This window comes from Rhea pennata, chromosome 29 (genome assembly GCF_028389875.1).
Source record: "Rhea pennata isolate bPtePen1 chromosome 29, bPtePen1.pri, whole genome shotgun sequence".
In the NCBI taxonomy this organism is placed as follows: Eukaryota; Metazoa; Chordata; class Aves; order Rheiformes; family Rheidae; genus Rhea; species Rhea pennata.
Genome location: NC_084691.1, coordinates 2311260 through 2331188, shown reverse-complemented (window position 1 = coordinate 2331188; position 19929 = coordinate 2311260). Strand labels below are relative to the sequence as shown.

Below are 19929 nucleotides of genomic sequence, written 5' to 3'. Positions count from 1 at the left end.
ACACTCCATGTCCCCATGCCACATCTTGTCCCCCCATTTCCCCCCACATCCCATGTCATCACCTTCACACCCTTGTCCCCATGTCCCTTGTGCCCCACAGCTCCTCGTCCCTTCAATGCCACCACCTGACCCTGTCCCCACATTCTTTGTCCCAGTGTCACCACTTGCCCTCTATGTCCTCCTCTGTTCTCCATGTCCCCACCTGCACCCTGTGTCCCCACATCCTCCTCTGTCCCCATGTCCGCTCATCTCCCCAATGTCACCACCTGCCCTTCCCATCCCCTTGTGTCCCACATTTCCCTGCGCCCTTCAACCTGAGTCCCCAGCACCCCTGGTCCCGATGCCACCACCTGCCCTCTGCATTCCCCTGTGCCCCCCAAGCCCATGTCTCCCTGTGTCCCCATGTCACCACCTGCTCCCCTTGACCCCATGTCCCCTGTGTCCCTACGCTCCCCCAGTGTCACCACCTGCCCTCTGTGTCCCTCCGTGCCCTCGAGTACCCCCACATCCCCCTCGTGCCCCTGAATCCCCCATGTCCCCCTGCGCCCCACGTCCCCCCACGTCCCCTTGTCCCTCATGTCGAGTCCCCCCTTGTCCCCCTGCGCCCCACGTTCCCCCACGTCCCCTCGTCCCTCATGTCCCAGAGTCCCCCCATGTCCCCCTGCGCCCCATGTCCCCCCACGTCCCCTCGTCCCTCATGTCCCAGAGTCCCCCCATGTCCCCCTGCGCCCCACGTCCCCCCACGTCCCCTCGTCCCTCATGTCCCAGAGTCTCCCCATGTCCCCCTGCGCCCCACGTTCCCCACGTCCCCTTGTCCCTCACGTCCCCTCGTCCCTCATGTCCCCGAGTCCCATGTCCCCGTGCCCCACGTCCCCCCACGTCCCCTCGTCCCTCATGTCCTCGAGTCCCATGTCCCCCTGTGCCCCACGTCCCCCCACGTCCCCTCGTCCCTCATGTCGAGTCCCCCCATGTCCCCCTGCGCCCCACGTCCCCTCGTCCCTCGTGTCCCCGAGTCCCCCCACGTCCCCCTGCGCCCCACGTCCCCCCACGTCCCCTCGTCCCTCGTGTCCCCGAGTCCCCCCACGTCCCCCTGCGCCCCACGTCCCCCCACGTCCCCTCGTCCCTCGTGTCCCCGAGTCCCCCCACGTCCCCCTGCGCCCCACGTCCCCCCACGTCCCCTCGTCCCTCGTGTCCCCGAGTCCCCCCACGTCCCCCTGCGCCCCACGTCCCCCCACGTCCCCTCGTCCCTCGTGTCCCCGAGTCCCCCCACGTCCCCCTGCGCCCCACGTCCCCCCACGTCCCCTCGTCCCTCGTGTCCCCTGAGTCCTCCCACGTCCCCCGTGTCCCCCCCCGTACCCCTGCCCCCCCCGCGCCGTGCCGTGCCCCGCGGCGCTCGGTGCCCCCGGCCGCCGGGGGGGGCCGCTGGCGCGGGGCGGGGCTCGGTGGGAAGGGCCGGGGCTGCGTCAGGGGCGGGGCTGCGTCAGGGGGCGGGGCGGGGCCGGCGGCGGGAGGGTACGGTGCGCGGGAGGGGGCGTGGAGGGGGCGTGGCCAGAGGTGGCAATGGGCGGGGCGGCGGGGGGGGTACGGTGAGCGGAAGGGGCGGGGCCGACGGCGGGAGGGTACGGTGCGCGGGAGGGGGCGTGGAGGGGGCGTGGCCAGAGGTGGCAATGGGCGGGGCGGCGGGGGGGGTACGGTGAGCGGAAGGGGGCGGGGCCGACGGCGGGAGGGTACGGTGCGCGGGAGGGGGCGGGGCCGGCGGCGCTGCGCAGAGGCGGCGGCGGCGGCGCTCATGGCGGTGCGGCGGGCGCTGGCGCTGCGCTTGGCCTACGCGGCGGCCGGCGCCCTCATGGGCCTCTCGGCCTTCTTCACCTGGAGCCTGGCGCCCGCCTTCCGGCAGCCGGCCACGGCCGCGGCGGGGGGGCTCTCGGGTACGCCGCGGCGGGCGAGCGGGGCCCTGCGCGCCGCGCCGAGGCGGGAGGCGGCGGGCGGAGCGGGGCTCGGCGGCGGCGGGGAGCGGGGCCCGCCGGGCCGTCGCTGTGATGAGGGGGCCTGGGCGATGCTTCTCCGGCCGCCGGAGTGTTTGATATCCGGGGCTGCGTCTGGGGAGGTGGTTGGGAGCGCAGGGCAATCCGTCGCCCTTTTGAAGGGGAACGCTGCCAAAATCGGGAGACTTAAAATTTCTTGTGGCCGTGATGGTGGATTTACCCCAAGTTCTAGCTAGTCTATTTCCCCCAAAAGCAGATTTTTTTTTTATTATTTTAGTTTAAAGTTGAAACTTTCCGTGACTTTGCTGGTGGAGTTTTGGCCTCGCAGCCTGTGTTTACAATGTGCTTCGTATTTTCAAAGGAAAGAAACCGTCTGAAACTTGCACCTGCTGAAAGCGCCTGCGGCAGACGCGGCTCCAAAGCGGGCTTTAGAGCGACGACTTGTACAGCCCCAAAGCCCTAAAATGCATCTTAGCTTTTTGCTGGAATTGGTGAGATTTAGGTGAACCGTGTGGATCTCGGTTAATGCTTTCGTTGGACTGGAGCGTAGTTCCTTTTGGATTTATTGGCTCAGAATCTGTATAATTTTGACTGGCTGGAAAAGGGTAACTGTGTAGAGTATGAAGTGAGGTTAAAATCCGGAGAGAATCTGGCTTATTGGTTGCGTGTGGGTGCCGCAAAACGATCCCGTGTACGTCTTGGTATTTGCTGGACCGAACAGGCAGAGCTCAGCTGTTATGTACAGGGTGTTCAAAGCTTGGACAGCTGTCTTTCAGCTTCCTCTCCCTCTTTATGCTCTTCTTCCTTGGTCCAAAAGCTTTAATTCCGTCTGCAGTTGGAATTAAGCAGAGTTAATTCCAGCATGCTGGTCTTCGTCTTTTTGCTGGGTGTCGTTGTTGCAGCGCCTCAGAAGCGGAAAAGAGAATAAATTACAAGTGATCTTGTTTTATGCTCCATGTGCATGCTGTCCCTGCATTCCTCCCCCCGAAAAAAATTTCTGAAGTCCACGTTCTAGAAAGAGGTTGGTGAGAAAGCTGAGCGAGGAACCATCCCATGCTTCTTACGCTGAAGTTATTTAGATTAGTCTGCAGGGAGAGGAGGAAAGTTTGTATGCTAGTTAATTGCTTACCAGGTAATTCAAGCTAGTTAAGATATTAGGAAATCAAGGCAGGCAAGAATTCTTTTTTTTTTTAATTGGACGAATGTGTGGTTTGATGTTGTGACAAAGCTGATTGAGGAGCTTCCTGTCGCCTTCGGTTCTTGCCTGCTCTTTCCTGCTTTTCAGCTTCCGTTCTCTATCCCATCAGCTTGTCAGGTGAAATACAGCCCAGATTTCTGGGATGACATTTTTCTTCCTGAACTGATAATGCACAGAGCGCTTGCTCATTAACGCAGTTATCCCACATTGGAGAGGGCCAGGAAGGGGTAGGTAGATACCAACTCGTGGCTGTATGGGCAGGACCTTTTAAATTTGGTTTACTGATGGATAATTATAGAATCAAGCTGACTCCTCAGTTAATTTGTAGCTTTTACAAATAGATGTCTGGCATGCTGCAATTTGGAGTCTGCATAGCTGTAGCTGAGGGTGTATTTGTTTATAGACTTAAAAAAAAATCTTGTTTTTTTAATTTTCCTGTGGGCTGAAGTTAAAGCTACTTGCTGAAATAAGGTTATTCTAAGGAAACATCATGGTGTGTGGGAAGGTTGTGTTATGTTTAGACACTGTAGCCACTTAAGTTTCAGCTAGTCAGAGACTTCATTTAGTTTTTTTTTCTGGCATACTTCATTAAATCATTTTTTTTTTCTTTTTCTTTTTTTTCCTTTAAGATTAACATACTAGCTAGTACTAACTTGCCCTGGAAGACAAGGGCAGGAAAGAAAGCGGTCGAGTTCCTAAAATTTTCCAAAGTGTAGATGCTGCGAAGTCACCTGCGACCTAAGCGCCTGCGTTGGGAGTTCGGGTCCGGCTCTTGTGGCTGGGAGCTCTGATACACCGGCTAAACAGCTTTCTGCCACGTATGGTATTTGACAGCTTGGCAGCATTTCCTCCTTAACGCGCCTCTGATCAAGCCAAGGCTTCGCCTGCCGCCCTCCTTCGCGAGAGCGCGGGTCTGTACGTGTTCGTCTAGTTTTAGCTGTCTTTTTGGGTTTCCCAGCGGCTGCGTCTTTGTCGCTCGCCCGTGTTTGTGGAAACGGGTGTCAGCCTGCCGTAGCTTTGGTTTAGGTGCCTTTGGTTTGTCAGACTTTGGCTTTAGGCTGTTTATTCAGATTCTCTCTCCTATACGGTTTTGTCTGTCTGCTTTAACTTCTGTAAGAAGTGCTCCTGTCTCGTTAGAAACCTGCGTCTTTCTCATTGGAATCAACTTAGAAGCGTTTTGATTGACTTCTAGCTAACGTTTCCTGATGTATTTTGCGTAGAACCCTGACTTCCACTACCGGTTTTATTGCTTTCACTTGCTTTGTTACATTCCTTGAAATTTAAAGTAAAAATCTAGATATTTATTTACTCTAAGGTTATTTTATTAATGTTCTTTATAGGGGACAATAGTCAAATGCCGAGTCTATAATTAGAGCCTTCAGTTACCTTTAGTTACTAAAATAGAAGCATGCAATTTAGGCTGCTGAGCAACTCTCTTTCCAGTCTTTCCAGTTGACATTAATAAGAAACCACACATGCAATATCCAGTAAAATCAATTCACTAAGTCTCCGAATTTTAAATATGCCTCTGGGCATGCATACTTGAGAATTTTGAGCTAATCTTAAATAAGATACAGACCTCGTATATCAGATCTTCATTTTTGAGCAGAAACATCCCAATAGGGTACTTCTAATAACCTGAGGGACAGCAAGTTTAATAGACTAATCACAGGACCGAGAAAGTCATTCCTGAGTTAATTCTGCCGTCTCAGTGGTTTGCCATTTCATTTTGAGCTAATCACAATGGCTTTTATAATTTACTGCTTGAATGTATGTTTGACCTTCCCCCCCCTCCACCCCCAGCCTTAAATTAATTTTTTTTTGAAGTAGGCCATGAATCTCGAAGCTACTCTGATGTTTTCGTTCTGCCAGAAGCAATTTAAAGGAGAAGAAGGCAATTAAATCTTTTCAGGAAGTATCCAGCCTTTTCCTGAGTGGGCTTTTAATGTTCTTGTGTATGTATCTTTTCTTTTTAAATTTAACAGGAAAAATTTTTTGCCCCCTCCCTCACCCTCCCCACTCCCAAGAGACTTTATTGGCTGTTTCCAAGCTGCTCAGATATTTCTGGCAAAATGCAGAGCTTGTGCTTTGAGAATATAATTTGGACCAGATATTAAAACAGCTGCAAAGAAGATGAAACAGGAAAAGCACTTTTCAGAGACTTTAAATATTTTCTAAATGTCTGATAAGTGAAAATATTAGAAGCTAGCCTATGCTGTACACAGAATATATTGCATACAGAGTTGGGGATTCTCTGAAGACCCTGATAGCTAATCTTACTTGACTAGATTAATTTATGCAAATAGACTTGTGCCCTATCCAGACTAGGAATGCCACATTAAAAAAAGAAAAGAGCAGTAATTACGGACTAAAGCGTCTTTAAATGTTTGGATTTGCATATAGAATACTACATATTGTTTGATTAAATTTTGGATCGTGATTGCTTTATTCCATCATTTTTAAGTCATGGAGAAAAATGAATTGCCCATATGCAATCCAGTCTGCTTTACTCGGAACCAAAAAGTACCAGAATAGTGAAGAATTTGATTGCACGTGCTCAGAAAGAAATTTTGCCAAATGAAAGCTGATTTTCACTAGACTACTCCAAAGACTCTGTTCCTTAGAAAACAGCTTTCCTAAAATATTTCAGTGTTGATCCCTAGCTATTTTGGCCAAAGGGCTGTTCAAAGAAAACCCATTTTTAACCTGCTCCAGAAACAGCTGAAGCTATCTTGGCTGGAACTCCTGGAAGAAAATCTTTAACCTGTTTCTGGGAAACCTTTGCAATATCAACCAGACAGGGTAAAGTTTTGCAAATTTATAAATGGCAAAATGACCTTATAGTGGCAAAACTTAGGCTCCCTTTAGAGGAGGTATTACTAATCCTACAACTAGAATAATATTTCGTATAAAAGATTGCTTGGATGTTTGGAAAATGACGTGATGACTTTTTTTTGGATGTTCTGAAGAAAAATGCTTTTAATTGGGTACCATAGGCTTCGTATTTTCCAGGATTATGCAAGTTGTTAAAAAAAAAAAAAAAAACAAAACAAAAAAAAAAAAACGCCTTTTTTATTTTGTATTTTATCATCTTTATCTGTCATCATTGACCCATGTTTGAGTTTCAGAAGACTGGAATATTAATGCTCATTGCAGAAGAATTTCTGTGTGTGTTTGCTCATTTGTTGTTGTTTTTTTTTTTTCCCCCATTAGTGTCGGACACAGTGTGCTACTATACTGTACAAACATGGTTTTACATGGTTGGCCCTGAGCTGCTGTGACTTCAACTGTGGCGTTATTCCCTGTCAACAAAACAAAATAACTTGTTTTATCGGGACCGAAGAATCGGTCAGTGATGAGTGGGGGCCTGAGAAAAGCTTTTGTATTTGATGCTCATCATTATTTATTTATTTATTTTCAAAGATGACATACTGGCTTCATTTACTTTAAGCTGAAGTACATGGGACTTTGGAATGAGTAACAAAATATTTAGATATTAACATTTTTCTATAGCAAATATTACATTTACAGACGGAGGGCCGTCTTGCCTTTGGACTTGCCTGTATGAATTTATTTGCACGCATTGCAAGTGTGCTGCAAGGTTTTATATTTTAAATGTGAAGTCTTGTCAAAATAGCTGTTGTCTGCTGTTTCCAAACTTTTTTCTGTCGCTGTTGTTTCAGATGTGCTCTTGACTGTTCATTAGCCAGCTTCCTTTTCCTGAAGCTTTGTGCCCTTTGGGTAATCGATTTTTGATCTAGACATAACTTCTCTGTTCTCCTAAGTCGGAAATCCCTTGACTGTGTTTTTATTTAGTGGCGTTATGTTTAGGGTAGTTCCAAACACGTAGGGTAAATCCACAAAGGCAAATGTTTCTCCACAAAATTTTGGATGTTATTTTAAGCAGGAGCGATGTAAGCAGGTCTGATGGCCACCGTGGATTGCTACTCGAGGGCTATGTCTAGAGGTTCTGCTTTTGCTTCTCCATACGAACACAAGGTACAACTTCCACTGGAGAGTGTGGATGCAGTTCTGGAGAAGGAGGGGATTTTGGGGAATAGCTCCAAGTGAACCAGAAAGACTGAAAGTGGAAGGTCCTGCAAATTAATCTTCCCACCCTCTTCGCTTGTGTCCTCCTCAGGCTTTAAATGCCTCAGGTTTCCCATTCCAGTAAAAATCTGTTTCTAAAGATGCTTTTTGAAGTTTTATAGCTGAATGAGTTAGCTGTTGTTCTCTTATCAGGGCCACTATCTAGGAATTGAGGGTTTGGTGTTAAAATTGTACATATTTTTGTTGGGAATAGGAGAACGAAGCAGTTCTGCTATGTTCTTGCTACAGAAAGGTCACTTCTGTATGAGATGCTGGGGCCTTTTATCCTAATCATCATTTGATCGTGGCTTTTTGCTCTAAAGGTCTCCAAACATGAGAGATTTCACATTAACTAAAAATACTTGTATGTTCTTAGTTTCTCTATGTGATCAGGAAAACCATTTCTGTAAACCGGTACAGCCGGTTTGGTCCACTCAACACTTATATCGGTAAGTAAGAGTTGATTTTTCTTTTCCCAAATTCAATTTGAGTTAAATTAAACCAGAATCAAAAACTCCGTTACAGCATTTGTGGACATTTTTCCTCTGGAGTCACTTAATTCTTTTTTTCTTTCCCTCCGTGTGCTGTGCATAGATAAGGATTTACTATGAAGAAAACTTTTTAGTGGAGATGCATGTTTTCCTGTATTTGGTTAGCAAGAAAACTATATCTAGTAATAGGCTGTCCTTAAATGAGATGACCTGAAATATTTTTTTTTCTTTTTTGTTTTACTTGTGCATTCGGGCTGTGATGAGTTTGATTTTTGCCTTGCTTTACTGTTACGCAGCTTCACCCCATTTGGGTGCCACTTCTATTTATGTGCATTTGTCATGATTTGGATGGATGGTTTTATTTTCTTTTGTGGTTGCTACCTAGTCCTGAACAGCACTGATGCGGTTTGGGTGCCCAGAGGAAACCAGGCGGAGTTGCTTGTAGCAGAAAGCAGAGGAGAGGAGGGAGGATCTTTCTGAATCCTTGCTGAAGTCTGAGATTGCTCTCATTTGTAACGCTCTATGAAAGTGGACCCTCCCGTAAGCAAAAATGGGATTATTCATCATTGAATTTTGGAAAAGACACTGCAAGAGATGACAGATTGGATTGCCTTGCATTAGATTTCTGCTGCCAGCATCTCCTGCAGTTCGCTTGCAAACTGATAAATGCGTAGTAACTGGTAAATAAAAAGTGGAGATCTGAAAAGCTTCTTACATTTTCAAATAAATCCAAAGCCCTGAAAATTCTCTGAAGCCTGGAGTTCCCTATGTTGTGAGGTGCTCAGTCTTTCATTGCTATTCCAGTATGTTTTTGTAGTTAGTGTTTTCTCAAGCGGTGACTGTACCTGAGTAGGCTCTTCCAAAACAGCAGTGCTGGTAGCAAGGTGTAAATGTATCCGAGGTGCCCCAGGGTTCAGGACATTTAGCCTCGGCATCAAGTTAATGAGGCCCTGGTGGACTTGAGCTAATTAGGTGTTGCTTGGGTGTCTTAGTGCTATAGACCTAGAAACACGGTGTGGAGATGACTGAGCAGAGGCAGCTCCAACCAGGTGGAGCTCGGCGTGTTGAGCCCTGTGCCGTGGTAGCACAGCTGCGCTGCTTCTAGACCTGAGCCAGACTGCAAATTAATTATTATTAACATATACTGACTTGAGCTTATACCCAGCTGGACCTGTGATTTTCTTTGTTTTGCATGGATTTGGCTTCAAAAACCTGCACCCAAGACATACCCAGTCCTAACAAGTTACTGGGTGGTGGCCCCAAGTGATTTGGGGCTGAGAAAATCTTAGTTGTAAATCAGATCTCTTGCATGGAGATACCTTTTAATTTTGTGCTGTGGAAATAAATGGCGGTAGGTAGTATCATTAGCAGAAGCAGACAACTAGGTTTTCAGCTTAGAGTTGCAATTTTTGTTTATAACTGTAGGTCTGAATAAGGGAGACCATGCTACGTGATGCAGAATGAAAATAAGGTAAAAGTGAGTGAGGCCGTTCTAGACCTATTTGACACTGACAAAAGCCCCGTTTGCTTCACTGAGATTAAATTTTGCTTTATTACTCTTCTTGGATTCTGTATAGGTGTGGTTAGTGTGCCTCTGGGTCTCTGAGAGAAGAATGATTAACTGGAGTTAATTGAAAATCACGATCACCTGCTGAGCTGATCTTAGTGCTGCATTTTTTGCTTTTTGTTTGCGTTATTCTGTTCTTCAGAATGTCCTCGCAAATTGAAGCACGCTTGTGAAAAATTTGTTCCTTGCCCCACGTGCTCGTACGTGCTTTGGCTTCTTACGCTGTTAGAATTGTGCTATACGTGAAGTCAGCAAATGAATATACTGTAATGTTAAGATTTTAAATGTTTTAATAATCTGTCGAGTTGTCCGAGGCTGGAAAGTGACTGTGCTTGTGAGCGTTTCCTCCTAGGGATGCTGCTGGTGGTGATGATTTTTTTTTTTTCCTTCTTGCTTTTTAGAAGTGCCCTGGGAAGTGTCTTGAAGTTAGGCGGCAAGAGCAGATGAAATGCCTTTTCCCGTAGGGTGAGAGAGCCAAAGCTGAGCCTCTGGCATTACTGGCAAAGTCTGGAGGGTGCAGATTTTTTTTTTCCTTTAATAGGAGCTCCGTGATGTTGTTGTCCTGAGGCTTTTGAAACTGCAGAACAGTGGATTCCTTTGGAGACAGGAGATGTGACAGACCTTATTCCTGCAGGGCGTCCGAGCAGCTGTCTGGTGGTCAGAGCTCGGCACTCAATTTTTAGTCCGAATATGGAATATTTTCTCGGTGATCCGGGGCTTGTGGGCTTTGAGTTCGGTCTTATAAGCTCAGGATGAGCGAACCAAAAAACCAGCTTATTTCTATTGCAAGTGCAAGTCCTGCTCCCACTTCTCCCTCTCCTGCCTGCTCCTGCCAACTCTGTGAGCTGATTTAACCTGCTGGAGCGGTTTTCTGCAGTTTTAGGGGGGAAAATAAATAAATTTGCAGTGCTCTGTTGGAACCGGAAGAGTCTCCTTTCCACTTGGTAGCAAACTGTGATGTTGGCTCAGCAGCATGTGAACCCTGGGTTTAAGCACTGTGTGTCCCAACTCTGTCCTAAGCTGCCTGTGTTGAAATTGTCACGGAGGATTTTCTGCTTAGTCACGTTTGAAGTGGTTATTTGAGTTAGGGAGATTAACCCGAGGCAAAAAAAAAAAAAAAAAAAAAGTTGCCAAATAGCTTCCTTAAAGTGCTGTGTCAGGTTTAGGGGAAAGCACGGGGTCGGGGCTAGCAGAAGGGGAAGATCTGGGTGATGGCTCATGTGCTACATCTCTTCTTGCCGTGGAGACCTTTCAAAGCGTAAGCAGCAATTTGGATGTGGAAACATTAGCAGCTTGGCTCGGCGTTTTAAATAAATTGTGCCAAGTCATCTGAAAGCACGTGCTTCTGGCCGGGGTTGGGGAGGGGGAACCGCTTATTTTGTCAACTGTAAACCCAGAGTTCCCCGTTTCTTGTTTTATTGAAGTGTGGATTGAACTTGCTAGAGTGCAGAGCTTTACAGGTAGTGTGAATTGGAGATACGCTTGTTTAGCAAGCTGAGCACGAGGCTTTTTCACCAAATCTCAGGCTTTTGAAAAAGCCTTGACGACGCAGTCAGAGTGCTGTACCTGCGTAGGTCAGAAGCATCTTCTGCCAGCTAGCTCAGTTTTGCGATCTCCAGGATGTTTTAACTGTTTTAACTCGCTGTGCTCCATCCGAAGGCACCGAAGAGGCAGATGGGCATTGCCTGGGCTCTCCCGTGTGGTCTGGTTCATCTGATACGCACCCGTGGTGTATCCGCTGCCGTTGTTCTCCATGTAGTCTATGAATTTGGAAAGCCTGCTAGGAACGAGCTGGAAGTAGTTTGGGAATTGGAAGGAGAGCCCAGCGTGTTTGTAGTCGATCTCTGCTGCGCTGAGCTATCGGCTTCGACGTAGTTGTTTTCCTTTGCGCTACAGTGTGTTCTTCCAAGTCGCGGGAAGCTTTGTACGTTTTGACTGCGTCTTGTAACAAATGAGCTCTGGCAAGTCTTGTGGCGGTATTTAACATTAAAATCTTTTTTTCATGCAAGGTCTTTGCTTCCTTTGATGCTGAGAAGAAGCCACATAGGGAGATCCGTGTTATTGCTGGATACCATATAAAGCAGCCTGATATTTTAGCAGCAGTGTCACCCTTTTATTTTTATTCCCTCTCTTTTCCTCCTCCCTCCCCATTGCCCTTAAAATCTGGAAAGGAGATGGCAGGCAGTGAGAAATACAAGCCACTTTGTTGCACCTCTGGAGGTTCAAATTTCAGAAGAGCTCTTTGCCAAAATGAGTCAAGGTTTCAAAGCTTCCAGCATTTGGACTTTTTTTTTTTTTTTTTTTTTTTTTAATGGAGTTTCTTATTTCTCTTTTATAATTTGGTGAAAAGGTAGCAATATTTAAGAATGAGAATAGGGAGAAATGCATCATTTTTTTTTCCTGTGTCAGAAACTGCAGCTGTTATTCAAACATTTTCCTGCCTCTTTCTTTCCCTTATTTCCCCCTTTTTTTAAAAAGAGGTTGAAGCATGATTAGGGATTAGTCACCTACATCCAGGGAAATGCCTTCTGGTGTTCCTTTTCAAAGCCATGGCGAGTTTGACTGTTCTGTACCCAAAAATAATTTAGTTCATCTACACACTTAATGAGCGTGGTTTGCCATAAATGTGAATTATATGTATAAAACATCTAGGAACTGAAATTCTGTACCTCTTTATTTTCAGAAATACTGGCAAAAATGTTATATTCCTTCAATAAAGATGACTAGCTTAACAGTAATTGTATCCTCTTCTTCCAGGTGCTTTTTTGCTTGTGTGAGGTCAAGATTGGGCTCCATGTTTAAAACTCTCTCAGTTGCATTTTGACTAGCAGAATACTTCCAGATTACCTTTATTTTTTTAAAAAAAGAAAAAAAAGTTAGTATCTGAGCTTTCAGAAAATTTGATAGCTAGTTACACTAAGAGACAGAAGCCTTGTGGTAATGGGCTAATAGCTGAGTTAAGCTTATCCATCAAAGTTTGGAATTTTCTTTACCTTTATGCAATTGTAATTAGTGCAGCTGTGTTGTCCTATCTGTCCTCTTCCACCTCCCTCTACCTCCTGTTTATAATTTTGTTTCTTTAGTGTCCAGGATAAATTTGCTTTGGAAGAAATTGGGGATTGTGTAGAGAATGATGCTGTTACAAGTACTTCTGTTTTGCTTATTGCTATCAGCTAGTTGAGAGAGTTAATAGCTTTAGTGTTAATGCTGGCAAGAAAAGAGCTGACAGAAGAAAGTCACCCTGGAAAATTATCACCTCTGCCATGAAGTTTCTCTTATGTGATTTCTGTAATAAAACCCGGAGGGCCGAATCTAAATTTGCTGGAGGTGTTTGGAGAGGATTTGCATAAATGCACTTATCGTATTAACTGGTGATATCTTGAAGCTAAAGGAAACACTGTGAAATGCTGAGGACTAAACAAGCTCCCATGTATTTTTACTTAGGGCTCTAAAATGAGTGGTCATGTAGTAGGGCTCTTCGTCTTCTCCATGTGCAAAAGGGGCTGCCTGCCTTATGAAAAGGTCTTGTGAAGTGCTTGGCTTGCTGTAGGTAATGTCATGAAAACTGTATGAAGACATAAACACCGCACAGAATATGTGTAAGCTAAAGATTGGGCTTATTCAAAACAGGAAAGCTTAAAAAGTTATTCAGGAGAGACCGTTCAATAAACGAGGCGCTTTGTGTGACAACACGTAATTAAGGTCCTTATCTTATGCCTACCAAAAAGTGGGAGGTGGTTAGGGAGTGATGATTGTGCAAGCAGTCTTTTATTTGGGTATTGCCACCCCTTTTGAGAGGGCACCATTACAAAGCATTAGCACTCCTCGATGTTTTAATTGGGGTATAATGAGATGTTTCTTTATTAGACACCTTTCGGCGTTGCAATGTGATGCATGGTACTGATTCCCCTTGCTGTCTGATTGAGCAGGTGTTCTGGCGCTCTGGGCCCTAATCACGCATGTGATGTATGTGCAGGATTACTGGAGGACCTGGTTAAAAGGGCTGAGGTTCTTCCTCTTCATCGGGATCGTCTTCTCAGCTCTCTCTGTGGTGGGATTCTGCACATTCCTTGTTCTGGCCATCACCAAGCACCAGTGTAAGTATATTGTTGCAGTGGGCAATTGGGCGAAATCACTAGCAGTGATTAGTGGGGTTGTATTTGAAGGACCACTTGGTCCACAAAGCAGATCTGGGACTTGAATCTAGGAGTGCTGCTCATGTGCTTTTTGGGATGTGTTGTGAGACTTCTGGGGAGGGACTGCAAGAATGGCATTGCGTTTATCTGCTGTGATAATCTTGATGGCATCAGAGTAATTCTGTTGCTTGAGCATCCTGCTTTCCTGGGGGCAATGCTCATCTTCAGGTATTTAATACATAGTGGCTTTGATAGACCTAGTCGTGTAGGCAGGCAGTCCACATTTTCCGGATTTGTTTCCTACTGGAACTGGAATTTACTTCCATGAAAAATAAGAGGCGTTCTCATAAACATCATCTCTAGCACTCCTAAAGCAGGTCGGTGAGGATTTTGAAAGCTAAACGCTATAATCAGCAGAGTAAAAATGCCTTTTAAACTTAGTAAGCCTATAAACTTGTTCTGCTGTAAAATATTTAACACTTACAGTCTAATGCCAATCAAAAGCTGGGAGTAATGGTGTGCTCCCTCTTTTGACAATTTTTTTTTCCTCACAGAAATTGTCAGTCTCTACTTGGTACGTTTGTGCTATTTTTCCCTAAGAGTCCTATTGTTCTTCCCATGGTGGTGGGCAACCTCCAGTTGGGTCAAGATCCATCGTCTGCCCCTTTGCTTAGGCCTGAATACATATCTGCTATTGAGATTTGAGATTTCAGCCTCATGGAACAGTATGAAACCTGTCATATGCAATCATTACAAGTACAAACAAGTAAAAAGAAAACCAAACATCTTCCGTCACCTCTTTTCTTGAAGATGTGAGGGGAAAAAAATGTTTTTAGGGGATTTTTTTTGGGGGGGGGAGGGAAATGTGGGTTTGAAAAGGGAAAACACTGATTTGGGGGTAAAATAGAACATCTGCGTCAGCTGCTTCCATATGGAAATTTTAGGAATGACATATTTAGTAGAATTACTGGGTAAGTATTGCTTTGTGTATTCTTGAAATGTATATGTCTATTTTTGAGTTATGACAAAGCAACATGTAGTTGGAGGTGAAATTGTTTTACACAGTAGGTTACATAAGTGTATTTTCAAATTTTTGACATCACTAAAAGAAAACACAGTGTTACAAATCAGCATGAATATTGCTGACAGGCACTCAAAAAGCAGAAGTTTGCCCACAGCACTTTTGAAATAATCCCTGAGTGGAGACACTATAGTAATAGATTAAGAGAAATGAGTTAGTTTTCAGAAGAATCCCTTTTAGAGAGGCTGTTCGTATGTATAGTCACTAATATATGGTTGGCACAGCCCTCTATCAAAGACCTGCAGTATGAGTGCACCAACATTATACATTAAATGTCAGTCGCAATGACCAGTAAAATCCTTTATAGGAGGAGAATATGTTTTATCAATTTTCTTGTTTTCCCCCCAAACGTGCAGTTTTCTTTCTGCTTGCTAGAGTGAGCAAGTAGTGGTAAATTGAGTTATGAGGGGATCAAGAACTACAGATAGAGGTTGTTTTTTTGGATCTCATGTTTCTAGCATCCAGGAACTCGCACAAACTCCGTCCTTTGGGCCCCATGCAAAGAGAATTTGGAGTGAGTAACAGTGTGGCCTTACAGCTCTTAGGATCTGCATCTCTAAAGATAATAATAACCTATTTTGAGCTGCGACTGTTGTCCTGTAGCAGAGATGAGAAAAATGGTACAAAATGAATTGAGAGAGCTGGAAGTGAGGCTGCTTTAAGACCTTTTCTGTGAGCGTGGTTTACGGACAGCAGACTTCAGGTGGTGGAATTACAGCTGTGCAGTGAGAATTGCACTGTGATATTTGTGCAGGGTTAATAGTTGCTAAATAAACTTACGAAAGAGTATATCAGCTGATGTGCCGTGACATTTAAGTGGCCAAGCAGAAGAGCTTAGTTAGCAAATAGATGTCTGTAATGTAGCAAACATCAGGGATGTTACTAGGCAGTATTCGTGTGGGATACTGCCCGGGCTGCTGTCTGGCCCTTGATGTAATGCCATGATTCTGTTCTTAGGCTGTTTTTGTGACACCTGCATGCTGTTGAGGTTACTTTTGTGTGTAGCTGTATAGCTTTCATTTCACTGCAGTTACTGGTAGTGCTCATGATGGTGAGGAGTGGGCAGAGGGGACAACTGTGACCTGGCAGAACAAAAGAGAACTTGAGCTATGCAGAGAACACGACCAAACGTGAAGTGAACCAGACAGAAGTGCTTTGAGTACATGCATGAAACTAAGTTTTGAGGATCTTTGCTTCAGTACAGCCTACTTATAAAGCCCAAACATTGTAGTTCAGTGAAACTGCTAGTCCTGCCCTGAAATCTTTGGTCCACACACTAGGCATTGGAGTTCAATTCTACTTTTGAATAAGAACTGTGAGGCTAAGGTAGCTTCTTTCTGGGTGACTGCACGAGGAATGAATAGGGATTTTTAAATGTATGTTTCATTTTTTTTTCCCTCCTAGCCCTGACTGATCCCAGAAGCTACTACCTGTCGTGTGTCTGGAGTTTCATCTCCTTGAAATGGGCCTTTCTGCTCAGTTTGTATGCTTACCGGTACAGGAATGAGTTTGCAGACATCAGTATCCTCAGTGACTTCTAACACTTGGACTTCAATCCTGTCTGAAGGTGCTGAATGTTTGAATTTGCCCCCAAAGGCATGGTACATGCAAGAGATGTACAAGAGATGGAACAGGAACCCACCAATGCTGCTTGGTTTGTCTGTCTGCAGTAGGGGTTTTTTCCTAATTGCTTTTATTCAAACATTTAAAGTTCGGCTAATTATGTCAATCTAGTCTTTCTGTAACTTTCCTGGGAGTCCATGTGTCTGGTGGTGAGTCGAAAGACTCCATCTGCATATGTTCAGCAAGCCTATATTTGCTCTTTGCATTGCCTGGTTGCTAAAGCCTAGGGAAGCTGTCAGGTGGGGAGGAAATTCTGTCCTCACCAAGAGCCGCAGGTTAAAACCTTGCGGACGCAGCACCCAGATGTTATGTCCTAGTGAATGAATCACCAGCTTGCTCCAGGTGGGTGCCCCAGATGTGTGTAGCAAAGAACCCCACCGTGTGAAAGTCTGTTCCTTTGGCACCGCTCTGTTCCTCTCAGAGAAAGGGAGAGATGACTCTTCTTCTGTGGTAGGAAGTCTCTAGGTACCTTCCAGCCTGTACCCTCTATCTTTTAGTATTTTCTTTTTACACATTGGGCTGAGAATAGTAGACGAGTTCAGCTCTCCCCTGTGGTCCAGACCATGCATTACTCTGAGCCCCAGGGAACAGACCAGCAGCAGAGAAGCCTTAGTTATCTCAAGGCTCTGTCAGAGATGGAGAACACCGATGGACAAATTGGTGCTGGAGACAAATGTAAACTGAGCCTGTCAGGGTTGCATTACACTAGCTGCTGATCAGCGATCATTTAAAAAACTTAATACAATATCTAATACAGTACTTAATATGATACTTGTAAATCTGTGATTAATATGCTATTTAATGCTGAAATTTGTGGCAAGTAGTAAGGCGTCTGGGTGAAAGATGTGCTGGGGTAAGGGCTTGCTTCTTTGAACCTCAGAGGCATGAATGTGATCCTTCCAAAGGAATCTCTTTGTAATAGTGCTGTGTTTCCTTTTCTTTGCTCAGCTTCCCTGTAACAGTGAATGAGATGAGAGAGGAGAGGAGACATGGTACTTCAAAAGTATTCGTAGTCAGCTTCCAGCAAGTCTTCATACAAGTGTCACCAGCATAATGCAACCATACCTAAGTTACTGGGCTCTTGCACAGTAAAATAAGAGGTGGCAGGTCTTATGTTCATGGCGGGTGTGCTGGAAGCAGCTGTGCTTTGTTGGCTTCTCTCTCTCCTGATCTCAGTAAAGCCTTGCCTCTGCAAATCAGCGGTGCACAGGGCTGCTCTGACAAATTTAAAGTCTGAGTGGATTTAACGACCTCTTTAATTCCTGTGTTTTGCTCCCTGCCAGCAACTACCCTGGAAAGCTTGAGGCCTTCAGGCATTTATGTCTTTCCTTGTTAACTCTACATGCTTTCAGTCCAGGACAACTAAGGGTTTGGAGCTGTTGCTCTGGCAGAACTGAGGCCAGTGTTCTGCACAGTTGAGCACAGTTATCCTGCTGCTTCTCTAGGTGCTGCTGGAGCCTTCCCTGAAGTGCCTTTTTGGCAAACAGTGGCAGAGGGCAGGTGACTGGAGCTGCTCGGGGATTTGTGACTGAGTGAGGTGCGAATTGAAGGTCCTGCGTGCAGTGATGTTGGCCCAGCTTTCTCTCATATCACACAAAACTGCCATTCTGTTTTCTGTGCAGTTGTCTACTGGGGAGTATCGTAGACAGTCCTTTCTGTTACCTTGCCCTAGATGTGTGCTCTGCCCATCTTGCGTTCCTGACTTAGCTGTGCTTAAATCTCTTTCCACACTGTTAAAGGCTCCATCCATGCCTTCACTGATCTGTGTTTTGGTTTGGTAGGTGAGTGATTCAAGCACATAATTCAACTGAGCTATTGAGGGGATGCCCTGATTTCAACGCCTGTTGAAAACATTGTGGAGTAGAAAGATTCTTAAGTGAATTAACTAGATCAAGGAATATCTTTTGGGTCAATGCATGAACCGACATTATAGCCAGCTTTTGCCAGGGACAAGAAGAGTTTTCTGAAACAACAGGGGACCTACTGGAGTCACCAAACCCAGACAAAAGCCGCATAGGCAAAATGTGCTTACTGACAGGATTAATACTCAGGCTTTTAAATACTAAAAATCTCCCTTATACTGACATCAGACTGCCAGCATGCCTGTCAGGAGGTGGAGTAGCAGATTGGGCTTCTCTGCCCAAAGCCGTGGCGCCCACTGTGGAGTTTGCAAGTGGTTTTAGCATAGGTAGTTCCACTAAGCTGTCTCTTGTCTTATGTTTCCACATGATGCTGTCTTCGTGTTTGCTGACCGGGTGCAGGCGCCAGCTCTGATAACCAGGCTGTGCTGAGCTGGGGATGTGGAAATCTCAACGCCGGTCTCAGCCTGGCAGAGCTCTGCTGGCTGTTGCCTTACAGCAAAACGTTGTCCCTTTCTGTCACTAAATTAGAGCGCAGAGCCCTCCTCTCTGAACTCCACTGGCATCTGCTAGCAGCACATTAAGACGCTCCTTTCTCGAGCATGTCTCTAAACTGTCATATAAGCTCACCCTGGAGAGGTTATTTTTAAAGTTTATTTTTGTGACTGTAAATTTGCCTACAAACAACCCACTTAATCTAACCTCTGTTTTCTCTTCAACATGTTTTAGCTGTGGAATTTATACTTGCATCTCAGCTTTTTAAAAGATTGTGTATGTAAATATATTATATATTTTTACATTGTTTATGCTTTGTTTGCACGCTTGGTGTAAGATCCTGTAGTGGGATGAAGTTACTCACAGTGGGGTTCGTCTGTGTGTATCCCAATGTCTCATTGTACTAAACTATATAACTTGTACGCGACGCCACAGATAAGAGTGGAAATACAGTTTTCTTTCTCACCAAACCAGTGTCTGCAGTGATTGTCCCTATTAAGTTGTTTGGCATGACATCGCCCTTTGATGTGGGAGGGACATGGGTGAATTTTGCAAGACATAGTGCTTATTGGGGTGATGTGCAGCCCTGGCATTTTTTAACTCTGCATCACGCAGTTTCCTTCATCTGGGAGCTGAGCTATTCTGGCCTTGCATCTTCACCAGTGGCCTTGATATCTAGATCAACAGATAGTGAGGCCTAATGTGTGTGTGATCCATGAAATCCATTTGCATTCTGGGACTCCAGCAGAAAGGAATCTTATCATAGAATCACTAAGGTTGGAAGGGACCTCTGGAGATCATCTAGTCCAACCTCCCCGCTCAGCAGGGTCACCTAGAGCATGGTAGACAGGGTTGCATCCAGGCGGGCCTTGAAGATCTCCAGAGAAGGAGACTCAGCAACCTGTTCCAGGGCTCTGTCACTCTCACAGTGAAGAAATTCCCCCTCACATTCAGGCAGAACTTCTTGTGGTTCAATTTCTGCCCATTGCCTCTTGTCCTGTCACATGGGACAACTGAAAAGAGTTTGTCCCCATCCCCTTGACACCCTCCCTTCAGGTACTTAAATTTCAACTGTTCTTTTGGCCTCCTCCTGGTCCTTTCTACTCTCTCAACAGCTTGGCTAGAACTTGCTGTCAGCGTTTACTAATTAGCCTGGCGATGATTCCAGATATCCAAGGCAGCTCTTTGTTTTATTTTTCCCATTAGTCTTCTAATTGCCAAATTTCTCTTGCCTTGTCTGCAGTCCAAAGAGAGGCTGTGCAAACAGTCACTTATCTGATCTCATAGGGAGTTTAATTGCATGTTTTTGTCTACGCTGGAACCATCTGAATGCAGAGGAGTTTGGATTAAGCCTTCTGTTTCCTAAAGGATGGGCCTGTGCAGACTGTCTTACTGTTTCATAGTG

The 19929-nt window shown here is 45.5% G+C and overlaps 1 protein-coding gene across 1 annotated transcript; it reads left to right on the top strand.

The window, feature by feature from the left end:
• The first annotated feature begins 1771 nt into the window (after positions 1–1771).
• SLC48A1 (solute carrier family 48 member 1) lies at positions 1772–18994 on the top strand. Its single transcript, XM_062597512.1, has 3 exons — positions 1772–1928; positions 13260–13427; positions 15952–18994. Exons 1-3 carry the CDS (start codon positions 1790–1792, stop codon positions 16086–16088), a joined length of 444 nt encoding a protein of 147 aa, XP_062453496.1. The 5' UTR covers positions 1772–1789; the 3' UTR covers positions 16089–18994.
• Positions 18995–19929: the final 935 nt, after the last annotated feature.